This window comes from Pholcus phalangioides, unplaced genomic scaffold (genome assembly GCF_987345545.1).
Source record: "Pholcus phalangioides strain wild (caught in Gottingen) unplaced genomic scaffold, Ppha-v1.0 ptg000004l_1, whole genome shotgun sequence".
NCBI classification, from domain to species: domain Eukaryota; kingdom Metazoa; phylum Arthropoda; class Arachnida; order Araneae; family Pholcidae; genus Pholcus; species Pholcus phalangioides.
The window spans coordinates 49,093,919-49,114,587 of NW_028301597.1; the positions used below are offsets into that span (position 1 = coordinate 49,093,919).

At 33.0% G+C, this 20,669-nt stretch overlaps 1 protein-coding gene across 1 annotated transcript in view; it reads left to right on the plus strand.

Annotated features, from left to right (window-relative positions):
- Positions 1–152: 152 nt before the first annotated feature.
- Positions 153–20,669, plus strand: part of LOC149087777 (rab-like protein 6) — a 37,238-nt gene continuing 16,721 nt past the window's right edge. Inside the window, exons 1-9 of the mRNA XM_089231703.1 lie at positions 153–326; positions 605–769; positions 5,307–5,413; positions 9,126–9,254; positions 11,071–11,165; positions 12,235–12,375; positions 16,333–16,438; positions 18,510–18,613; positions 20,325–20,464. Coding sequence (XP_089087829.1) covers positions 640–769; positions 5,307–5,413; positions 9,126–9,254; positions 11,071–11,165; positions 12,235–12,375; positions 16,333–16,438; positions 18,510–18,613; positions 20,325–20,464 — 952 coding nt within the window. The 5' untranslated portion in view covers positions 153–326; positions 605–639. The remainder of the gene's footprint in view (positions 327–604; positions 770–5,306; positions 5,414–9,125; positions 9,255–11,070; positions 11,166–12,234; positions 12,376–16,332; positions 16,439–18,509; positions 18,614–20,324; positions 20,465–20,669) is intronic.

Genomic DNA, 20,669 nt, shown 5'->3' on the forward strand with positions numbered 1-20,669 from the left:
AATGCAGACATTCGTGGAACTTTTATCTTTCAAATCATATTATCTTCAATTTTTCATATTCAAAATCAGTTGCTAAACCCTTTTTATGAAAAAATTAATAAATTTCATGTTCAGCGTCAGTCAAGTGGTTCGAGTCGTCACCTCCTACACGTGCTGAACTGAGACTGATTGTTATCTGTGTATGTACCAAAGTGCCAGCTTGTTAAAAAAATTTTTTTTTTGATGATCCGGATATAAACATATTGAACGCTTATTGAAATATGGAAACAAATGCCAATCAAAACAGCTGGAGGCAATTGCATTATAATATAATTGGAATAAAATAAGTATGAATTACACTATTTAATTCTTTTCTCGGAATCAATTAAAATAAATAAAAAGCATTACATTAGAGTGCATTGACTTTTATGTCAGTGATAGATTTCCCAATCGCGTTTCGTACAAATGACGTGTTTCCGTAAATATTTATATGATGTAAGCTGGGAATAATTTACAACTTAATAATATTTTACTCCTGTATGAAATTAATTACATTTTTTCTCGTGGAGTTTCTTTGAATACTGTGTTTACTCATAGCGATATTTTGTTGCTTGTAATATTGTAGCTGGCTGTTCAGTTCAGCTGGTAGCCATTCTCACGATGTTCAATGCCTTGAAGAAGCTGGTAGGTAGTCATGAAGCTAACGGAGGGAAGATTCAGCCGCCTCCAGGGGTTCAGGCTATGGGCCAGTCTCTTCAGAGGAAGTTCGCCAAAGGGATTCAATATAACAGTAAGTTTTCGGTTGTGGCTTCTTTCAAATAAAATCGAAATTTCTAATATATGATTTTGAATGCATATTCTGATGATTTGCAGTGATGTCATTTAGCGAAGTAGCTGGGTCGTTTCTCAGCTTCCTTCACCACTTCAGTTGGTCTTGTAATGAACTATGCTTGTGTGTGGTGTGCAGAGTACGCTGCTGCACTATGCTATTGAGGGTCCTAAGTAACACTTTGGATCAATGAATTGCAGTTAGGTTCAGCTTTTTAAGAAACTATCCCTTCAGAATCAGTTAAATAATAGAAGGTTGGTGTTACTGATTCAGTTCCTGGACATGGTTCTCAACTTCAAGATGTGCATGAAAGCTGATCTCCCCATTAAAAAGTTTTGTCATAGACAGCAACAGGCCTACTATGGTACAAATATTCAATCATTCCACTTTACCCAGAGTTTGAAAATAGATGACAGCATTAAAAATCCATGTAAAACACTAGACTGTTAGGTACACATGCACACTCAGCACAACTCATTCAGTAGTAAATTGTATATGGCGATAGATGTTGTGCTTGGTTTGGAAGGAAAAGATTCCTGGATGAAAATTTGTATCTATTTCATGACCAAAATGCGCTCTCATGCGTCTCACTTCCAGTTCTTCAATAGTAAGGTGATCTTCAATTCAAGGTGGTTCTGATTACCCCTAGATCTTGATTCAGAAAAAAAAAACTGTTAGAGGGACAACAGACCATAATGTTACCACCAAGGCCCGGATGTTGTTGACCTAAAAAATCCTGAAAAATGACCATAAAAAGTAGCCCAAAAAATGTGAAAAAATGCCTTAAAAACTGTGAGAAAAATTCTGCAAAAATGCTATGAAAATAAGAAAATAAATTTCTTTAGAAACTCAATCAGTCATTATATTGACTGAAGGTAAAAGAAAAAATCAGATTTCATCAAAAATTGCCAATGGAATTTTTCAAATAATTCATAATTTATGAGTACGTTAGGAAGTTTACAAGGCAAAACATAAAAATTTCTCAAAAGACAAGATAAATTTCTCTCAACATCAACAGATGCTGTTGGGGATATTTAGAAGGGGAGGGGGTCTGATCTACGCACAGTGCTATTTTCCCTTCAATTTCCAAACTTTCACTTTTTCAAGACATTCCCGTAAATACATCAAAAAATTTTCTGCAGGCAATGAGTCTGCTGTTTTTTTTATTTATTTTTCCCTTTATTTTTTTAAATTTCATGATAAGAAATTGGTCTACCCCACATTTAGCACACCAACCTTTATTGGCAGTTGAGATCAATAGGCGATCTGGATATTATGCGAGGTGAACAAGAAAAAAGTGTTTCTCTCCACTAGGAATCGACCTGAGGACCTTTTGCATACCGGCAAGTGCACTTACCATACTATAGAGAGACAATCCTTTTTCCTTAAAACACACACAGTAGCGTGAGCTCTACAGTCCCCTTTTATATAATGAAAATTCCTCTCTCTCTCTCAACATCCCATAGAGGATTGAAATTTCTTGAATTCACTTTCATTTATTGTTTGGTGAATGTGACCAGTTCTGGGAATTTTTCTGAATACTAAATTTACCTGGAATTGGTTCTAAACTTTGTCATCTATAAAGGAAGATACAATTTAAGTGATAAAATTATGTTTTTTGTTAAAAAAATATTAAGAAGACACCAATGAATTAAGGAAATACACAAAAATACAAATACAACATATTTTTGTGTATTCACCTTATTCATTGGTGTCTTGATATTCTTAGGCAATCAACTCTTCCATAAAAAAAACAATTTAGCCAACTTTTTATTTTGGAAAATTTTTTAAAAATGAAAATACAGTAAAACCTCAATAAGTCGTCACCTCAAGTTATCGAAAAATTATGACGGCTTAAACCGAGTGACGACTTAAGCGGAGTGCCGTCAGTTTTAATGTGCAATGTTGTGAAAATCGTATAAATTTAAAGTAATATGACATTTATTAAAGTATGAATCAAAATAACAATATTAATAAAATTTATAGATTGTAAAAGAATAAATAATATCATTTTTTTACATTTTTTATCTCTTATTACTTAAATTATTGTGGTAAAATGTTTACCACAATAGTTTAATACACTTTGATTTATACCAGTAATTTTTAATTTAGACTAACGGAGCAACTGTTATAATAAGCAGCTTTTCTTCATAATAGAACTCTATTGCACATTAATTTTACATGTACATCAAATTTAAAAATTTCAATGTTTTAATTCTTCATCAGTAGTTCATGATACAACTGCAAAGTAATCTCGAACACTTATGACTTGGTGGGAGGGGCCCTGGGCAGAGAAAAGTAAACAGAAGACCTCAACTTGGGAAAGAATGTCTAATTTGTTTCAACAAAGATATTGTGTTTAAATTTCAAACTGTTCCATTTGGGTATATAGGATTTTATAGTGACTTCTAAGCATATGACAATGCTGTTAACAAGCTATTTTTTTAATTGGGAGCCATAAAAATAGTCTGTTCCTCTTTCTCAAACTTTTTCATAGTGACGAGTTAACGAAATTAGCGACGAGTAAACGAGGGTTTAATAACATTGTTGTCTATGAGAGCTGGAGGGGCCTGAAGAAAAATGACGACTTAACCGTAGTGACGACTTAACGAGGTTTTACTGTATATCCTAAAAATGTCAAAAAATGACCTAAAACTTGAAAAAAATGCCTTAAAAGTGGAAAAGTATTGAAAAATGAAAAAAAAAAGTTAATTTCATCAACATCCGAGCCTTGGTAATCACGACCGTCCATAGCGGTGACTTTAATTCAAGCATCTGCTATATATTTTAAGCAGAACACCAAAGAAGCAGCATGCAATGGATCATGAAATTTAAAGATTTCCTCTGCACGTTTTCAAGACTAAGGATTGCTATAAAAGTTTGATAAAAGATCTTTCATAAAACTTGGGAAAAACAACTAATAATTGATTAAATTTTTCAAGTTTTATAAAAGAATTTTCATTAACATTTTATGGTTTAATACTGGTCTACCTGACTAATTGATGTTTATTGGGAAAGAGTTTTCTGATTGTGATGGCAATGTAAACTTTATGAAGAAGAGTTAGCTCTCTCCTCCAGGAATCAAGCCGGCATTTTCTTGCATACCAGGCAACCTTTATACCAGAAACACAGCCTTCCTTTCTTTATAACATGCATTAATTGTGTGCTGTGGCATTGTGACACCCCCCCCCCTCACCCACAGCAAAGATCACTCCAGATGGTGATTGTCCCCAAAGCAGCATATGCCAAAATCTGTGACGTATGTTGCAGAACAATGTGGAAGAATTTTAAGAAAAATGTAGAAAACTATCATGGGAATTTACTGAGAAATATAATTTTCTGGAAACTTTTATGCCGAAACTGATATTTGGAAAGATACCATCTCTTCATATTATGGGAATTTTTACTGCAGAACATTTCCAGTTAGCTGAGAGTTCATTGCAGAACAATACAAAACATCATTCTGCTTTGGGCGTGACAGTATTGAGAGATGTTATTTTCTCTGCCCGTATTTCACTGGGAAGATTTATCTTGTAGTTATGATGATATTAACCTTAGGGGAAAACAAATATCTGCATAAAAACCAGAAAAATCTCTTTCCTAATGTATTATGGGTCAAGAAAATGACATCTCTCTATAATTGTATCATTATTATGTAATGCTATTTCCTTCATTGCAGGATGGCATTCCCCAAAGCGGTATGTTAGTTCGTAAAATGGGAGAAGGTATTAAAAAAAATGGGGGATACTGTTCAAGACCAGAGGATCAGTTCATGAAAACATGGCAGTTCCTAAAACTGAGTGGCAACTATATCAACTATGAAATCTGAATACAGTGATCTCTCATTTATTATACGTTTCTCTCAACTATGAGACTATTTTCAGCACTCCCAATCAAAGGTATAGCATAATAATGCTATTTACGCATATACTTCTCTCATTTATGTATGTTTTTTCCTTGTTTCTTTGCACCAACACACAAGTGGGAGATACTGTATTTACATAGTTTTTATATTGAGACATATTGTTTTTTTAAAAAAAAATGAATACATTTCTTATCCAGAGGATTGCTTCTGGAGAATTTCTTTTGTGTTATGCATTGAACATCATAATAATGCTAAAATAATGCATTTACATAAATTGTATGTTTAAATATTTTTCTTTGATGAAGAAATACCTAAGGTTCAGTCTTGATATGCCAATTAGTTGCATTAAATAATGCATTTGATTGCAATTAGATGCATCTTCCCCAACCTGTATCTATTTTCAGTATGCATAACAATTTTCAAAATGATAACTTATTCAGAATCGACAAGAATTGAAATTATTTAGAAATTAGAAGGCTTAATGAAATTTGCTAACACATATCAGTATTTAGAATTTCTATATCTGAAAATTATAACGCATTTGTTTTGCAATTTTTTTTCAGTCAAGACTTTGCATTCTTGATCGATATGTATGAAGTTGTAATTTACTTTTTCGTCTTTTATTTTCTGAAGTGAAAATCATCATTAAAGGCGACAGAAATGTTGGGAAATCTTGTTTATTTTTAAGACTTCAAGGACAGAAATTCAAGGAAGAATATATACCAACAGAAGAGATCCAGGTAAAATCAGTGGCTTTTTCATTTAATAAACAATGCCTAATTTTTATTTTATAGCTATAGGCCTATGTCTTAATTACATTTTGAACCTTTTTATTGCAGCAATTGAGATATTTGCCTTGATTGCTGTGGCAGCACTTTTTTCTCTTCAATGGAAGATTTTAATAAATGGGCAGAAATATGGAGTAATGCCAACCCCACAGCTTGATCAATCTAATATACTTGTGTGTGTATATATTGCGAACTGCAGTGCTTGACAAATCCTAGGCATCAAGTTACCATGACTACAAAAAAATATGTATGAGCACCTAAAATTTTCTATATGCGGTTAATAAATTGGAATCTCAGGACATTAGCATTGATGGACTGGAAACACCCCACTTCATCTCCCCAAGAAGAGATTGAATCTCAAGACAAAACACAACATTTCTTAAATTTATATTTGAATTTGTATCCATTATTGCCAAAGCCCAAAATTGACCAATTCACAACAAGGCTGGCCACTTCACGAATTGGCCAATTTCATGGTAAATTGACCAAGCTAATGTCCAGATTTCTGGCTTTGGACAACTGGTTCACAAAGTGGCCAGAAATCCCTGGCCAAAGTCTGATAACAAAAGACATGATTTGGGGTCATCATTCAGTTGTGGTATTTTTTTGGGATAATTATGTCCACATTAGCTCTGGCAACCCATCAAACCGCAGTCATGATGTTAACAAGAAAAGCTGGCGCACATGTACACCCAGACTACTCGCCATCGTGTATGCGATCCCAAGCATCTACGGCACCATCGAAGATGATTCGTGCATCCCCACCCATGACACTAAACTAAATTAAAATTAGCAAATGAACAATTCAATCAGCATGACAGGATGCTCTACTATTGTGGATGTTCAGTGAGCTAATTGGCGAGATTTCAATGAATTGTTTGTTATTCAAGTATTAATATTTGATTGATCACCATCTTACGTAATTTTGATGCTTTATTTATTTTTTATTTATATTTTTTATATATATTTGAATATTTATTGAATAAAAGGTGTTCCAAAGGTTCCTATGTCCGCAAGGGCAATGGCCGATATCGCCATGAGGCGATGTGGTCTGGGTGGCTCCTGGCTCCAAAGTCATGATGTGGTAATCATTTTGTTCTTCAAAATTTTACATAGAAAACTGTCTACATTATTACTTTTATAGTTTTTTCTCTCAAATTTCTCTTGTCACATGGAGTTAATTCAATGCAAGCCATGTATCATATGTTGTCGATGAAAAAAAATGGATTTGCCATCTACTGTTACCTTACATCATCACATCAAACTTTGACCAGGAGTCTCCTACCAGTTTGAGAATTGGCCGGACAAAGCCGAAATCATTTCTGAAAATTGGAGACTTTGGCCAAAACTCTCGGCTAGTTCATGAAGTGACCGCACTTCAGGCTTTGGTATTAACATATCTATCAGTAACAAAGGTGGTCACTAGGTCCTGGTCTAAAAAACATAATTTTTGACCCATTTTTCTTGGAAAAAGAATTGGCTTGTAAAAGATTGTTCTGCAGTCTAAATTTTTTAAGATTTGTCAAGCTCTAATGTACTGACATAATCATCCCCTTCCTAGTCCTGTAATTCTATTTCTACTTACCGAATACATTTCTATCTCTGGATGGGTATTGTTTCTTGTTTTAATTGAAATTTTTGATATTTCTTTTCAATGGCTTTAACATTTATGTTAGCTGTAAATTATGATTTATGACTGGTACTCCAATTTTTTTCCCCTGAAAAATAATAATTAATGTGGTAGCCCATGGGCTTAAAATTGAGATGTGTAAAGAAAAACAAAATTTCAGAAAGAAATTTGGCTATTTTTATCTTTAAATGTAGTATTAAAAAAAAAAAAAAAAAAAACACACACACACACACAACTGTATTCAACCTGCTTGAAAGAATATCAATGCCAGTTAATGCCAGTTTTTGCAGATAATATTCTATTATGAAGGAAACATGATTTTGCCATTTTACACTGTTTATATATAAAGAACTAATTACACAGAATAATAGTGATTAAAAACAACTTATTTTATAATTGAATTTTTAATTGGGGGTCACTGTATTTTAGAAGTATGTGACATCCATATTTGTTATGAGCATCTTTTTCTCAGCCATCTTGTTGTGCATTTTTCCAGTTGTAGCCTTGTATTTGTAGGCCCTATCAATTGCACAAGAATTTCATCTGAAATAAATTGAATATCTGAAAAAAATTAAAGATTATAAATTTAAAATTATAATTTCATTTACCATTACTCATAGAAAAAGACAATTTTCCTATGTCATTTGTTCATATCAAGGTACGATTTTATCAGTCAGCAAAAAATGGCCCTTGTGATCTAAGAGTAGCAGAATGGATACATGAAATGTGATAATTACTTAGAAATTTTCGAGCAAGTAGTCACTTTGCTTTTTTGCTAAAACAAAGAGGCTGAAGCTTTCATTCACATGTTTCATGGAAGATATATATGAATCCTTTCTTTCATTTTCCAGCTATGGCCCCATTTAAAAAAGTTCTTGAAAATATCCTGTGGATTGTACTGAACTCACTGAGAATGAGATTCAATTTTTCCTGAAGCCACTCATCTTAAAATGTATGGTCTACTAAATCTGATTTTCCATAGAAAATATCACAATAGTCACAATAATAAAATTTCTCCTTTCTGTCTACCAACCGTTTTTGGTCAAAAGAGAAAAAAAACCCCATCTTTTTTGAACAGCGGGAAAAATTTTCACTGTTTCGAAAATCTTTTGTGGTTTTCTTTACTTTTTTTACACAATCATGGATGGTCACCATATCATTTGAACATGAAACCATTCAAGTATGGCTTAGTTGGCATCGTCAAAATTGTTTTCTTTTCTGTTCTCCATCCAAGCTTCTATTTCTTTATTATCATTCTTCAGTTTCATTGGCATATTTATTAATTTTTTATTCTTGAATTTGAAAAATTTTGCACTCTTTTGCAATTTCAGTTTGTTTTTTTTTATATTTTTGATTACATCAAAAATTTTGCAATTGGTAGCACAAACTTGAATCCTTTTGTATTCATCTTTTTATTGTTTAGGCCAAGGGTCTTCAACCTTTCTTGAGCCATGAGCACTGCCTATGCCCATCATCAAAGAAAGAGCAACACCTATAGCAACTTTGACAGACTTATGTGCTTGAAATCTGCATAATTATAATCCTTGAATGTAATTTTTACAGGAAATTTTAATTGGGAGCATTGATAAAGTACTTTTGTGAGCATGAAATTGAACACGAACATTGAGCGCTCTTAGTGCTTTGAGGAGCAACAGCTTGAAGATGGCTGGCACAGAAGTGAACTATCTGGGGTAATAGTAGTTCAAAGTAGTTCACAGAAGTGAACTACTTTGTTGAATTATCTGGGGAAATTATTTTCTGATATTCAGGATACTTTAACATTGTCTCTACAGGAAAAATTTTCGTTCAGGAAAGATCACCAGAATTCTCATGATATCCAAAAAGTATTTGTAATTATTCTCTTGCCAGGTATCACAAATACGCTACCACAAAATGGACCCAACTTACACAGAATATTGAAATCTTGTCAAAATACCTTCAGGATTCTTTGGAGTAATTGAGAGTGGAATATGTTGTAGGTGAGTTGGCAATTTACTTTTTATACAGCTACATACAAACTTTTTTCATTTTCAGGTAGCAAGCATTCAGTGGAACTACAAAGCCACTGATGATGTTGTGAAAGTGGAAGTTTGGGATGTTGTTGATAAGGGAAAGAAAAGGAAAAAAATTGAGGGTCTCAAGATCGATAACAGGGTGCAAGAAGTAAGTGGTGATTTTAAGGAGAAACTAAACATTGAAATGATAATCTGATTAGTGATGTTTCTTTATGTCAATCACATCCATTGACGAACTTTAATGCACCTTGTACAATAGTCTCCATCAACTCATTTTCAGGTTATCTCTCTCTCTGGCATTTTTCATAAAGGTGTAATTAAATTATGTACCATTTTGAAACTGGTTCATTCAAACTTTATACTATACTCATTTGATATAATTATAACATTGTATAGTAATTTGAAATGATCTTTGCATTAATGTAATGCTCGCTCTTTACTTCTTTATTTAATTCAACCTTAAAGTTCCATAAGTTCAAAGATTTTGGCTACCTAAAGTAGGCGTGATCCACTCAATTCTACTGTGTTATTAAACATTGAATGTAATTTGTTTTGTTTCGCATATATGTATGACGTCTGAACAAATCCTAGGTGCTAGGTCCCAATGGCGACTGAAGAATTGGAATTCATGCCTAAAAATTTCTTCGCATAGTTACTAAATTGCAGGCTGAGAGCAGCGTAAAATGTCTGAAATCATTTCTAAAGCATCGTATCTGCCTATATGAAAGAGGATGGAAAATACTATGCCCTGAAAAAGTCAAAAGAAGCAATTTTTGTTTTGACAGCAAAAAGTTTTTTCTGGTGCCTGGATTTTTTTGAAAGTTTTTCAGCCCTAAGGTATGAACGGGATAGCTCATGAGCTGTGCAGCTGCATGGGTGCCAAATCCGAGTTGAGAGAGTGAAAAGAGCTTTATTGACCAAAAAAACAACAACAACATAGTCAGCGGATGCCAAAAATTGATCCTGCACAAGCAAATTTTTTTTTTTTTTTAGTCTCCTCTGTGTGTGAACCTATAGTATACTCTTGCATTTATTCCTGTAGCTGATACATAATTTTAGATTTAGTGAATAAAATACTTTTTTCTGTATTGACATTTATTTGCCTTAACCATCAGCAGGGCTATGAATTATTTAGGCCTATCTCATTCCCTGTGGTATGTGAAATTGTTCAACTATTTTTACTGGCCAGCAGGTGTAAAAAAAGTTGTAGAGCTCTGGCCTACACTAGGGCTTGACAAATCAAAGATGCCAGCCATATTTCTTAGGAGCCAAACATGATTGTTGATCCTATGTAATGTTTTTCACATTATTATCCTATTTCTATGTTAAAAGACACACTGTCATGAAACCAGAAAATTTTTTGTGTCACTTATTGACCTAAATTTAACAATCTATTGAAGAAAATTTCAGGCCCCCAATACTGATTTTCTAGTTGCCATGGCGACCTGGCACTGGTATTTGTCAAGCCCTGGCTTACATTATATATTCTTTTTTGTATGAAGTTTGAGTAGGATGCTTCAGTACGAAAATAGTTAATGAAAACCACTCAAACTTTAATATATAGAAAATGTATTAAACAGGAACTTGAAACTAATCTGAAGTATTGAAAATTGGAGTTATATATATTTAGAAGTGTGCCTATACAGTGAAATATAAATGTTATATATCGTTATATGTCTATAACCATAAAACCTGCCTATAACTAAAGGATTATAGAAGTGTGCCTATACAGTGAAATATAAATGTTATATATCGTTATATGTCCATAACCATAAAACCTGCCTATAACGATATTTTCTTTGACCCTACAGAATTCCTATTCAGTAGGAAATAGCACAAATGCTCAAACTATCTACAATGATAACCTGTCTACAACAATATTTTTTTCTAGTTCCCTACAGTATTTATAGACAGGTTTTACTGTATTTAATTTAAAATTTTGTAATATTTTATATACTTCATAGCAAGTTCCAGAAGAAGCTGCTCTAGATGCTGAATTCATTGATGTGTACAAGGGAACTAATGGAGTTATAATGGTTTTGGATATCACAAAACAATGGTTGGTAATACTTTTCATGCTTCCTTCTTTATAACACTTTCGGGTCTGAGCTATTTCGACTGTTTGTCCCTATGGACTGAGGGTTTTTGGCACTTTTCATGATTTTTTTAAAAATACTTGAAATATATACATCTCAACAGTTTTTTTTAGCTAGAAATTTCAAACTTTTTTCTTTTATAATATAGTAGTTATTTAAAGGTACTAATAATTAATATTTAATGAGAAATAATTAAAAGAAGTATGTTTTAGCATTTGAAAAAAGTTCTTCATAGGAAAACATAATTTTTTAACACAAAATTTCAAAAAATTCTGAATAAAAACTTATCTGAATGTGAATATCTTGTCATCAACAAACGTAGCTACCTTACCTAGGAAGAGGAAAACACATGTGTTTCAACTATACTTCTACATCATTTCATAAAGCCATCCATATATATATATATATATATATATATATATATATATATTTTTTTTTTGGAACTAGAAGATTTATAGATTAAGCTAAAAAACACTGGGGACATATATATTCAGCCATTTTATAGCTACTAGAGTTAAAAGATAAGCCTGAGTCTGACTTGGGCTTAGTTCCCTTGAACAAAAACGGCATCCCAAGTCAGGCTCAGGCTTAGACCCGAAAGTGCTAAAGATTATAAGCCAATAATTCCTTCTATTGTGCTATTTTCAAATATTTGTTTTAGAATTGATATAAAATTTTAGACACAAAGTACAAGTTCTGTAAGTTAAAAAACATCCCCTAAAATAATGCAAAATAATTTCATTTTTCCTAAAACATTAACGTGTGTGTGTGTGTGTGCAATGTACAGTAAAATACAAATTTAATGAAAACCCTTTGTGTATTATCATCTCAACCCTGAAATAGTGAAAAACCACCCAGTTACATTTGTCCAATCAGCATTCAAACTATATTTTATAAATATTTATATGAGTGATAACATCATAATATGATGAGAAATATATATACATACACAAATATATATACATGTTTCTTGAATGTAGGTGTTGATGAATTGTGTGTTTTGATTTGAATGTGTGCATTATCTTACTTTAGGACATTTGCATATGTTCAGAGAGAGCTTCCCCTAGTGCCTCATCATGTACCAGTTCTTGTACTAGCCAATCATCGTGACATGGGTCACCATCGCACCGTGACGGAAGATCAGATCAAATTTTTTATCGATAGCATTCAGAGGTATGCATTTTTTTCCCTGCTAAATCGTCAGAATTGTCTCTAGTGGGTTTTCTTATAATAAAATTCATAATTTTTAGTACCGCCCAATCTTGGTTTTTTTTTTCTCTTTTGCTGTAAAGATAGTTATCATGGAACTATTGTATTTGTTTCGTTAATTTTTTATTTGGGTCATTCTCACGAAATTGAACAACAAAAGAAAAAGCAAAAATAAATGGCAATCCAAAAAGACAAAAAAAAAAAAACAACTCTTAGAGACATTTCTTTACCTGCTGATAAGTAAAATATAGCCAGCAGTGAAGTTTGTTCGAGGTTAATGGTGAAAAAAATTGATTTAAATTTCACTATGTTAAGAGATAGGCAAATCTGATGTGGTGTTTTGCCTATTTCATCACTAATTTGATATTTAGGGTCAAGTGGGGTAAAGTGGTCGGGTGGGGTAAAATGGTCATACTGAACATAAAATGGCATAACTTGAGAATTTCAATTGATATTACTACCAAATTTCTGTTTTAACTTTCACTTACTAGTAGGAAAGTTTTTCACCTAAAATATAATGCCAAGCAACATTTTAGTGGAAATGAACATTTTTTTTGTTGTTGAAGCTCGGGTTCCATTTTTTGAGTGCCTGAATAACTTCTCTCTACCATTTTAGTTGCTAAAACTTTTTATAGATTGGCTGTACAGGGCACTCCAGAAGTATCTCAAGAACACTATTCCATGCACTGGTAAGTTGTAATCATTATATTTCATATTTTATAGTAATTTAAACAATGTGGGGTAAAGTGGTCATAGCATTAGGCTTAACTAACACTTAGTTGCTAGGAGCTATTTTGCCTAACATATAATTGAACATGTAAGATTTTTTTTACTTAATTTACTTTTTACTTAATGTAGTTCAATTTTTTTCTTTTCTAGAGCAAACATGTACTTGGGAAGTAGGTGTTTGAACCTATATGTGAAAAGAATATACAACAGTACTCTGACATTCTTCCATTAGTATTGTTAGCTGTTGGAAAGAGCATTAGAATATCATGTGAGCTGCAAGAACATGAGTTAAAGATTCCATATGACTTAAGGAAGATGGATCATTAACAAGTCAAGACAAAAGGATTCTAGAAGAAAATCACGGTTACCATGCAAAGGAGACTAGTATTGAAGGCTTGAAATCTCTTGCTCAATGTGAACAACCCCCCCCCCCTTTTGTAGATGTTGAACTTTCACAATTCACAACCAAGGGAAGTAAAGATACAGAATCAACTTCATGAGTGGCTGACTTGAACTTAGAAAGTGTCAAAATTAACTAATATCAGTGTTGTGTCTGATGAGAGACTTGAAAAAAGCCATATACTGACTACCTTGCCCTCGTTAATCTCAGGTGTAAACGAAAGAGTAATACAGAACTCAAGGGCAAAATGAAAACATGTTCAGGATAGGATAGGAGAAACCTTAATTAAGGAAATAGTTGAACTTTGACTGCCACAAAATAAATATGCAAAAATTACATTTAACTCCCATAGCCAAAGAAAAATTTTCTTGAAGATCTGAGGCAAATCTATAACTATTCAAACTTTATGAAAGATGTCAGAAGGCTGTGTGTGTGGGGTGCTGGTTTATCATGAAGAGAACAAAAACCAATAATGCAAATTATCAGACAAGTGATTAATAAGGATTTATTATCTGTTGAATATCTTGAAAAAGCCAAAATAATGAATTTTTATACCTTTCCAGAAAATAAGGACATAGATGAGATAAGAGGTCAGTTGTATTTGAAGATCCTAATGAAGCCAAGATTTATAACCATAGAGTACATTAAAAAATATAAATTTAAAAGTAGAAAATGATTGTTTGATAAATGTGTTAAATAAAATTTCAATGCCCACTGATTATTTTCTTAAAATTTCATTATTATTTGGTATGACCATTTTACCCCATGCACTACTCACTTTACCCCACCCCATGGGGTAAAGTGGTCATAAAAGTGAGGTCTAAAAAGTTGCAGAAAAAAAACTGTTACACTCAAAAAATATTTTTGAAAAATGTGCTATTATACTCTCTAAGAATGTAATGTAAAATATCAGTCAAAAGATATCCTATTTTTGAAAAAGTCATATGGTTATACCTCTTCAAAGATGAAAACATCTCTTTTTATGACCATTTTACCCCACCTGACACACTCACAACATGTTCTATCTGTTTTTAATTTGGACAAGTGCAGATACTTTAAAATTTTTTTTGTTGATGGCATTTTGATTTCACCTTTTGTTTGTTTCTTTTTACTTTTTTTTATCAATTTTATAGGGACAACAGATTTCTAATTTGTGCTCATTTCTCAAAGCAAAGCCTTTTAGATGAAAAGCAGCTTGATGTTGAACCAAGAAATCTAGATTTTTTTTTATTTTTATCATTTCTAGCTTATGATTACTTTCCTTTGGGTTACTTAATGTCAGAAGAAAGACATTTTCATGTTCTGCATCACTGATCAAAAACTAAGCATGTTGAAAACATGTGCTTTTCAGAAATAATAGAACTCTCTGAAGTAACATGGTAAAAAGTGAAAATAATTTTAAATTATTTATTTCTTATAAAAAAAAAGAATAGCCTAGAGAAAGACATTTAATAAAAACACCCTCACTTCTTTTTTTTTTCTCAATAAATCTAATTTGTGAATTAATGTACAATTCTAATTGATTTAAAAGGAAGTTCAAAAGAAAAAATAATGGTTATATTCTTCTCTCTCTTAACCTTTCCAACACAAAATTTTAAAGGTGGCAATCAGTGTTGTAGTACTTGAATCAATGTTTTCCATATGTGTCACAAATGGCAAAAAAAGCTAGGGAAAATTTTCATTTGGCTGTGAACTATTGATAAAAAATAATTATGAAAAAGATAAAATATGTGAAAGTATACTGGTACTAAAAATGCTTTTGTTTTAAGATAGAAAATTATCATTTCAAAATTTGAAAAATGGGCTGGGAATAGCCAGGAGGAGGACATTTTTTTAAAAAACAAAAATTTGTTCAAAGAAATTTTAAATATCTATTAATGACAAAAATTGAAAACTGAATTTGCAAATTGTCAGAAACTGAAATATAAATAGAAAGTGATGTAAAATAAGTTCTGTGTCAATTTTTAAAAATATACACTGCTAGGAACACAATTTAAGCCAATTTCGTGAGAATCACCCATTTATGATAGTCTGAATAGCCTAACCTAATTTATAGCTGGATGATAAATGAATGAATGAATGCCATAACCATCATTAAAACAAAGGTGACAAACTATCAGTAACAATCAGCAGATGAATATGAAATATGTGTGTGGTCAGTAATAATGTGGAATCGATGGTATAATTATGAGATAATACAACAGTTTGCCTTTTGCAGCTTTTGTGTTTGAAACAGGAATAATAGTATACCAAATAGTAATGTCTTCCCCCCCGATCTGAATGATGTTTTTTCCCCCCAGTAGTTTTTTGTTAAAGTTAATTTATTTGATGTGCCAAAGGCTGGGAAATTCTTTTCATAGGCCTATGTAGACTATATAGAATATTTCTAAGTTTTACTCGTCATATCTGTCTCGAAATATGGCATATATTTTTTTCCTGGATTTTTGTTTCCAAAATGAAGGGAAGAAATTTTATATAAAAGAAAAATTAAAAAATTCTTATATACTTTATGCTTGGCATGTGTGTTGTGTGTGTGTATCCATATTTTAATGGATATACATAGAACCTCTCGATAATGGACACCACTGGATCAGAAATTTTGCCCACTAACAAGGAGTGTTCATTGAGGGTATAAAGAAATATATTGAGGCCCATCGACTTAATTAAAAAAAGAGTTACTCCTCAATAAAGAAAAATATTACATTGGTTGCTGTTTTTAAATGCTGATATTACAAATTCTCTCCATTGGTGACTGGTTTTTAATGAGTCATTTTTTTTATTTACTGTATTAGACCAAGAGGAAAAGCACAAATAAGGTATGCTGAAGCGTCAATGAGGAATGGATTCGGACTGAAGTATCTTCATAAGTTCTTCAACCTTCCATTTTTACAACTTCAGGTACATGGATGGCATAATCAACTCTTCTCAATTATTCAAATAAGTATTACAGCCATCATGAGACATGATGAGCATCTTAAGAAGTTTTGCAGTGTTTTTGATAGTTAAACAAATTGTTTGGACTGCTTCCTTTCTGGGTTGCTTCTTTCACACTCAGAGCATGAGGTTATAAACCTCATACCTCCGGACACTGGGGTAGGTCTTTCAAACATGGCTTTTTTAAAACTGTAACAATAGCATAGCTGCCAAGTCTACCGAATTTCTACTCTTGAAAAATTCTTTCATCTCCCGAATTTCGCCCGTGAGTGTGAAAAATCCCTACATTTTAGGGAAAAAATTATGACCCAAGAATTTATCCGAAAAGAAGGAACAACAATAGCTGCTTCATAAGCTTTGTGTAAATTGTCGCCTCTTTTGTTAAATCACAAAAAAATATTTAATTTTTGGGAAGAAAACCCAAAATTCGCCAATCAGCAAGCATCAATCCGGTGTTTCGATATCTAAAATTGGCACAATCGCGTGTATCTGCTTCATCCATGTGTCCCGTTTCGGGCCCAATGGAGATTTTTTGGTTTGATTTTTGAGAGCTTATTTAAACCAAAAGGACTAATTTAACTCAACCTACTGGTTGGCCATGATTAGCGATGGCTTGCATGGTTTTGGCAAAGGGAAAAATATCCCTAAAATTTCCCTTTTATTAATGAAAAATCCCTAAAATGTTTTAAAATATCACTTTTGCATTTATTTCTATGCAGAATTTGGATCCGAGCGAAAAAAAACCTCCCGAATTCTCATTCTCCGAAGTTGGCAGCTGTGCAATAGTGAGTATCCCTTCAGGTGGGATAAGAGTTACAGATTGATGATAAATTTAACATTGACATAAACAATTGTGGGGAAATTAAAGTGATTTTTTTTACCTTCCAATGTTACGTCTTTGCCTCAGCCGATGGACCAAAGGAGGTTACAATCCATCAAACAGGTGTACAAAAAAATGTGCTTCGATATCTCATTGAAAATGAGTCTCTTTTCATTCTCCAAAAAATGAAAAAACAAATTGGTGAGAAATGTTGTTTACTGGCCTGCAAAAGCATCAGAACACATGACAAAAACCTTGCTAAAGAGATCAGGGAAAACTATCCAGGACTTGCTTTCTACCATAATCAAGAAACAAAAAAAGATTCTGATGAAATTCCCCAGCTTTTTAAAAGAAATCCCTGGTTTAGTGGAAGTATAAGAAAAAGATGTGGGTGAAATGTTGTCATTAGACTGTAACAGCCATCAAATTTTCATGGATGTAGAAATAGTCTCTGAAGTTTCAACTGACAATGGCTTATCGTCAAGCGATGGGTTAGCCCAGTCTTTCTCAAAGTGTGCATTGTTTCTCCGACAGACATCAGCAATTTTTTTCCAAGGGCATTGCAGTAAGCTGCAAACATTGCTGATTGCCTATTCAGTGCTTTTGAGTGATTCTTTCTTAGACTATTCTGAGGTGTCACGGATAAACGTTATCATAGCAAGGGAGCCACAAAGGGCAAAATTTTCAGAACCACTAGGTTCAATTATGATGCTCCACCACCAAAGATTCATTCAGGAGTTGTAGTAGCTTTGTAAACTGTAATTCCATACATGAAGCAGTATGATGCAATCCCTGCAGACATCATGATTCTGAGACGATGACTACAAACTGCATTGTCCACTGGGTATATGTGGTTGTTGCTGCTTCAAATGAATCTTCTTTTTAATGCAACTTATTTTTACATAAGATTATGGATTACTACTTATATTTTGCATCATTGTGTATATGTAAAATGTAATGTGTTACAATGCAGTATTTATGGGTGTTCGTTTTTTTCAGTTGTTGAGTCTTCAACTTTTTCGTGCATGTAATCTTTTTTTTTTGAGAGCTGTTCAGCAGGGTTTTTGATTCGGGGGGTTCTAATGTACTTCCTTTTGACTATATTATGTTCACTATTCTTAGCCATTCAAATTTATATCAAAGATATATTTCTGTTATGAAAAATACAGTGTTTATTGCTGTTAATTTTTTCCCCTCCCTTCATCTTTAAATCAGAAAGAGACTTTGTTGAAACAACTGGAACTCAATAACAGTGAAATAGAAACAACTATTGATGAGCTGGACAGTTTGGCTGAATCAGAGGACCAGAACTATGACGTGTAAGTTTGTTTCATACTCTTAACCAGTCACCGACTAATTATTTTCTCATTTCCTCTTTTTTGGAAGTTTGAAGCTAATAAAATATATTTTTTTATTAAAATTACTTTTCATGAATACATTGAAACTGAGTTCACACATCACGTTCTTAGCTGTTTTTCAAAATCATCGATAAAATCAAATTTAATAATTGAAGTAATTAATAATTAGTGTTCTGTGAATTATATGCAGAAAATTGGCATGGGGCTCTATTCTGGTGTAGCCAGATGACTGATTAAATTGGCAAGTTTTGCTATGATATTGAACTTATAATTTAAAAAAAATACATAAGTACAGTAGAACATCGGTTATCCGAACACATCCGGACAGAAGGGTATTTAGAAAAGTGAAAAGTTTGAAAAATCAATTTCGGAACTAATTCCATAACACAAAGGAATGAATTGTTTATTGAATTGGATGGTTAATGAATTGAATTGGAATTCAGCAACAAAAACCTTAAAATAATTAAAATTAGCCGACTTATTCTGAAAAGTAAATGAAAAAAATAGGCAGTGTATCACAAAGAGGCCGTTCAAGTATTACGTAAGCGAATTTTTAGCCATTTTTGACAGCCCTCCCTTGTCAGCAAAAATCAGAAAAACGCTGACCCCTCCCCCCTCTTATCAGCAAAATTTTGTCATCAGCTCTGCCCCTCTGAATCCTAACTCATATTTTCATAATGGTTGGTTGATGACGTAAGCATTATCCTAACCCCCCCCCCCCCCCCGTCATCAGAAGTCAGCAAATCGGAACCCCCCCCCCCTTCCCATTGATGACGACGTAATACTTGAATGACCCCAAAAGAAAAAAATGAATCCATCTTTAATTGCTTCAACTTGCTTATACGACATTCTGCCGCCTCATGCCGTAATAGTTTCAACATTAAAAATTGAAACGGGTCAGCGTTAGGCCGCGATTCTAACCACGGGAGACATTTTGTGAAACACTATTCTGCCTCACTGTGCATTATTACATACGCCGTTGGTTCATCTTTATCACTTTCAGTCACCCTGATCAACTTGATTTTTCACTTTCGTAATTATTTCTTCGTCATCCAAAAAAATTATATCCCGGATTGTTACCATCAATTTTCAACACGCGACACATACTTTCATGACAGGACTGGAATACAGGGAGTTCCTGAAGCATATCTAAGCATTCTTTCGAATCTGGAAGATTTCGATCGTCTTCAGTGGTTACGTTAAAACATGAAAATACAGGCATAACTTTCCAAACCTTTGTGAGACTTTAGTTCATCTGCTGTTTTCAAACTGACTGCAGTTTTCTATTTTATCACAATTTTTTTTTTAATTACTGAGGGTTGCCACACCTAGTCCATATTCAGCTGCAAATTTCCACCATCATCTGCACACGCTTTTAATCTTTTCAATATTTCCACTTTTTTTTCTATGTTCAAAACAACACATTTTCGTTTTGTCGCCATTCTGCACTTGAGAGAGACGAAAAGTGTTAACACTGCTAAAGCTAAAGAAAATGAGGCTGTCGAGTTGAGAGATAAGAGGATTCAAGTTCCAAGAAAATACCAACTGTGTTCAGCATTGATGACTATAAAAAACTGAAAATGAGTTAGGTTGAAAAGGTGTTTGATTGACCGAGTTGTTCGGAAAATCGATGTTTTACTGTAGTTGATTGATGATCCATTTTTCATTTCAGGTTTTTGGATAATTTGGTGAACCATAGGCGACAAGTTGCTGAGCAGTTGTCAAGGGTTCCGCCATCTACCTCTGTAGAATCAGTTAATGCATTTGCCAATGCTCCTCAACAAAATGGCATGACAACTTCACATAAAGAAGGTTTTTATTCATTATTATTTTTAATTATTCATACCATAGAGAAATTTATATAAAAAGTGATACCTCGGCTAATTAACATTTTCACTGATGTGAATGCACATGCTAAAACAAAACATCCATATTGCGAGCTGAATTCTAGTGGCAGTCATCATCGGAATACTGTCACTCGAGGCTGATTAGTTTATGTTGTGATGAAGTATTTGTC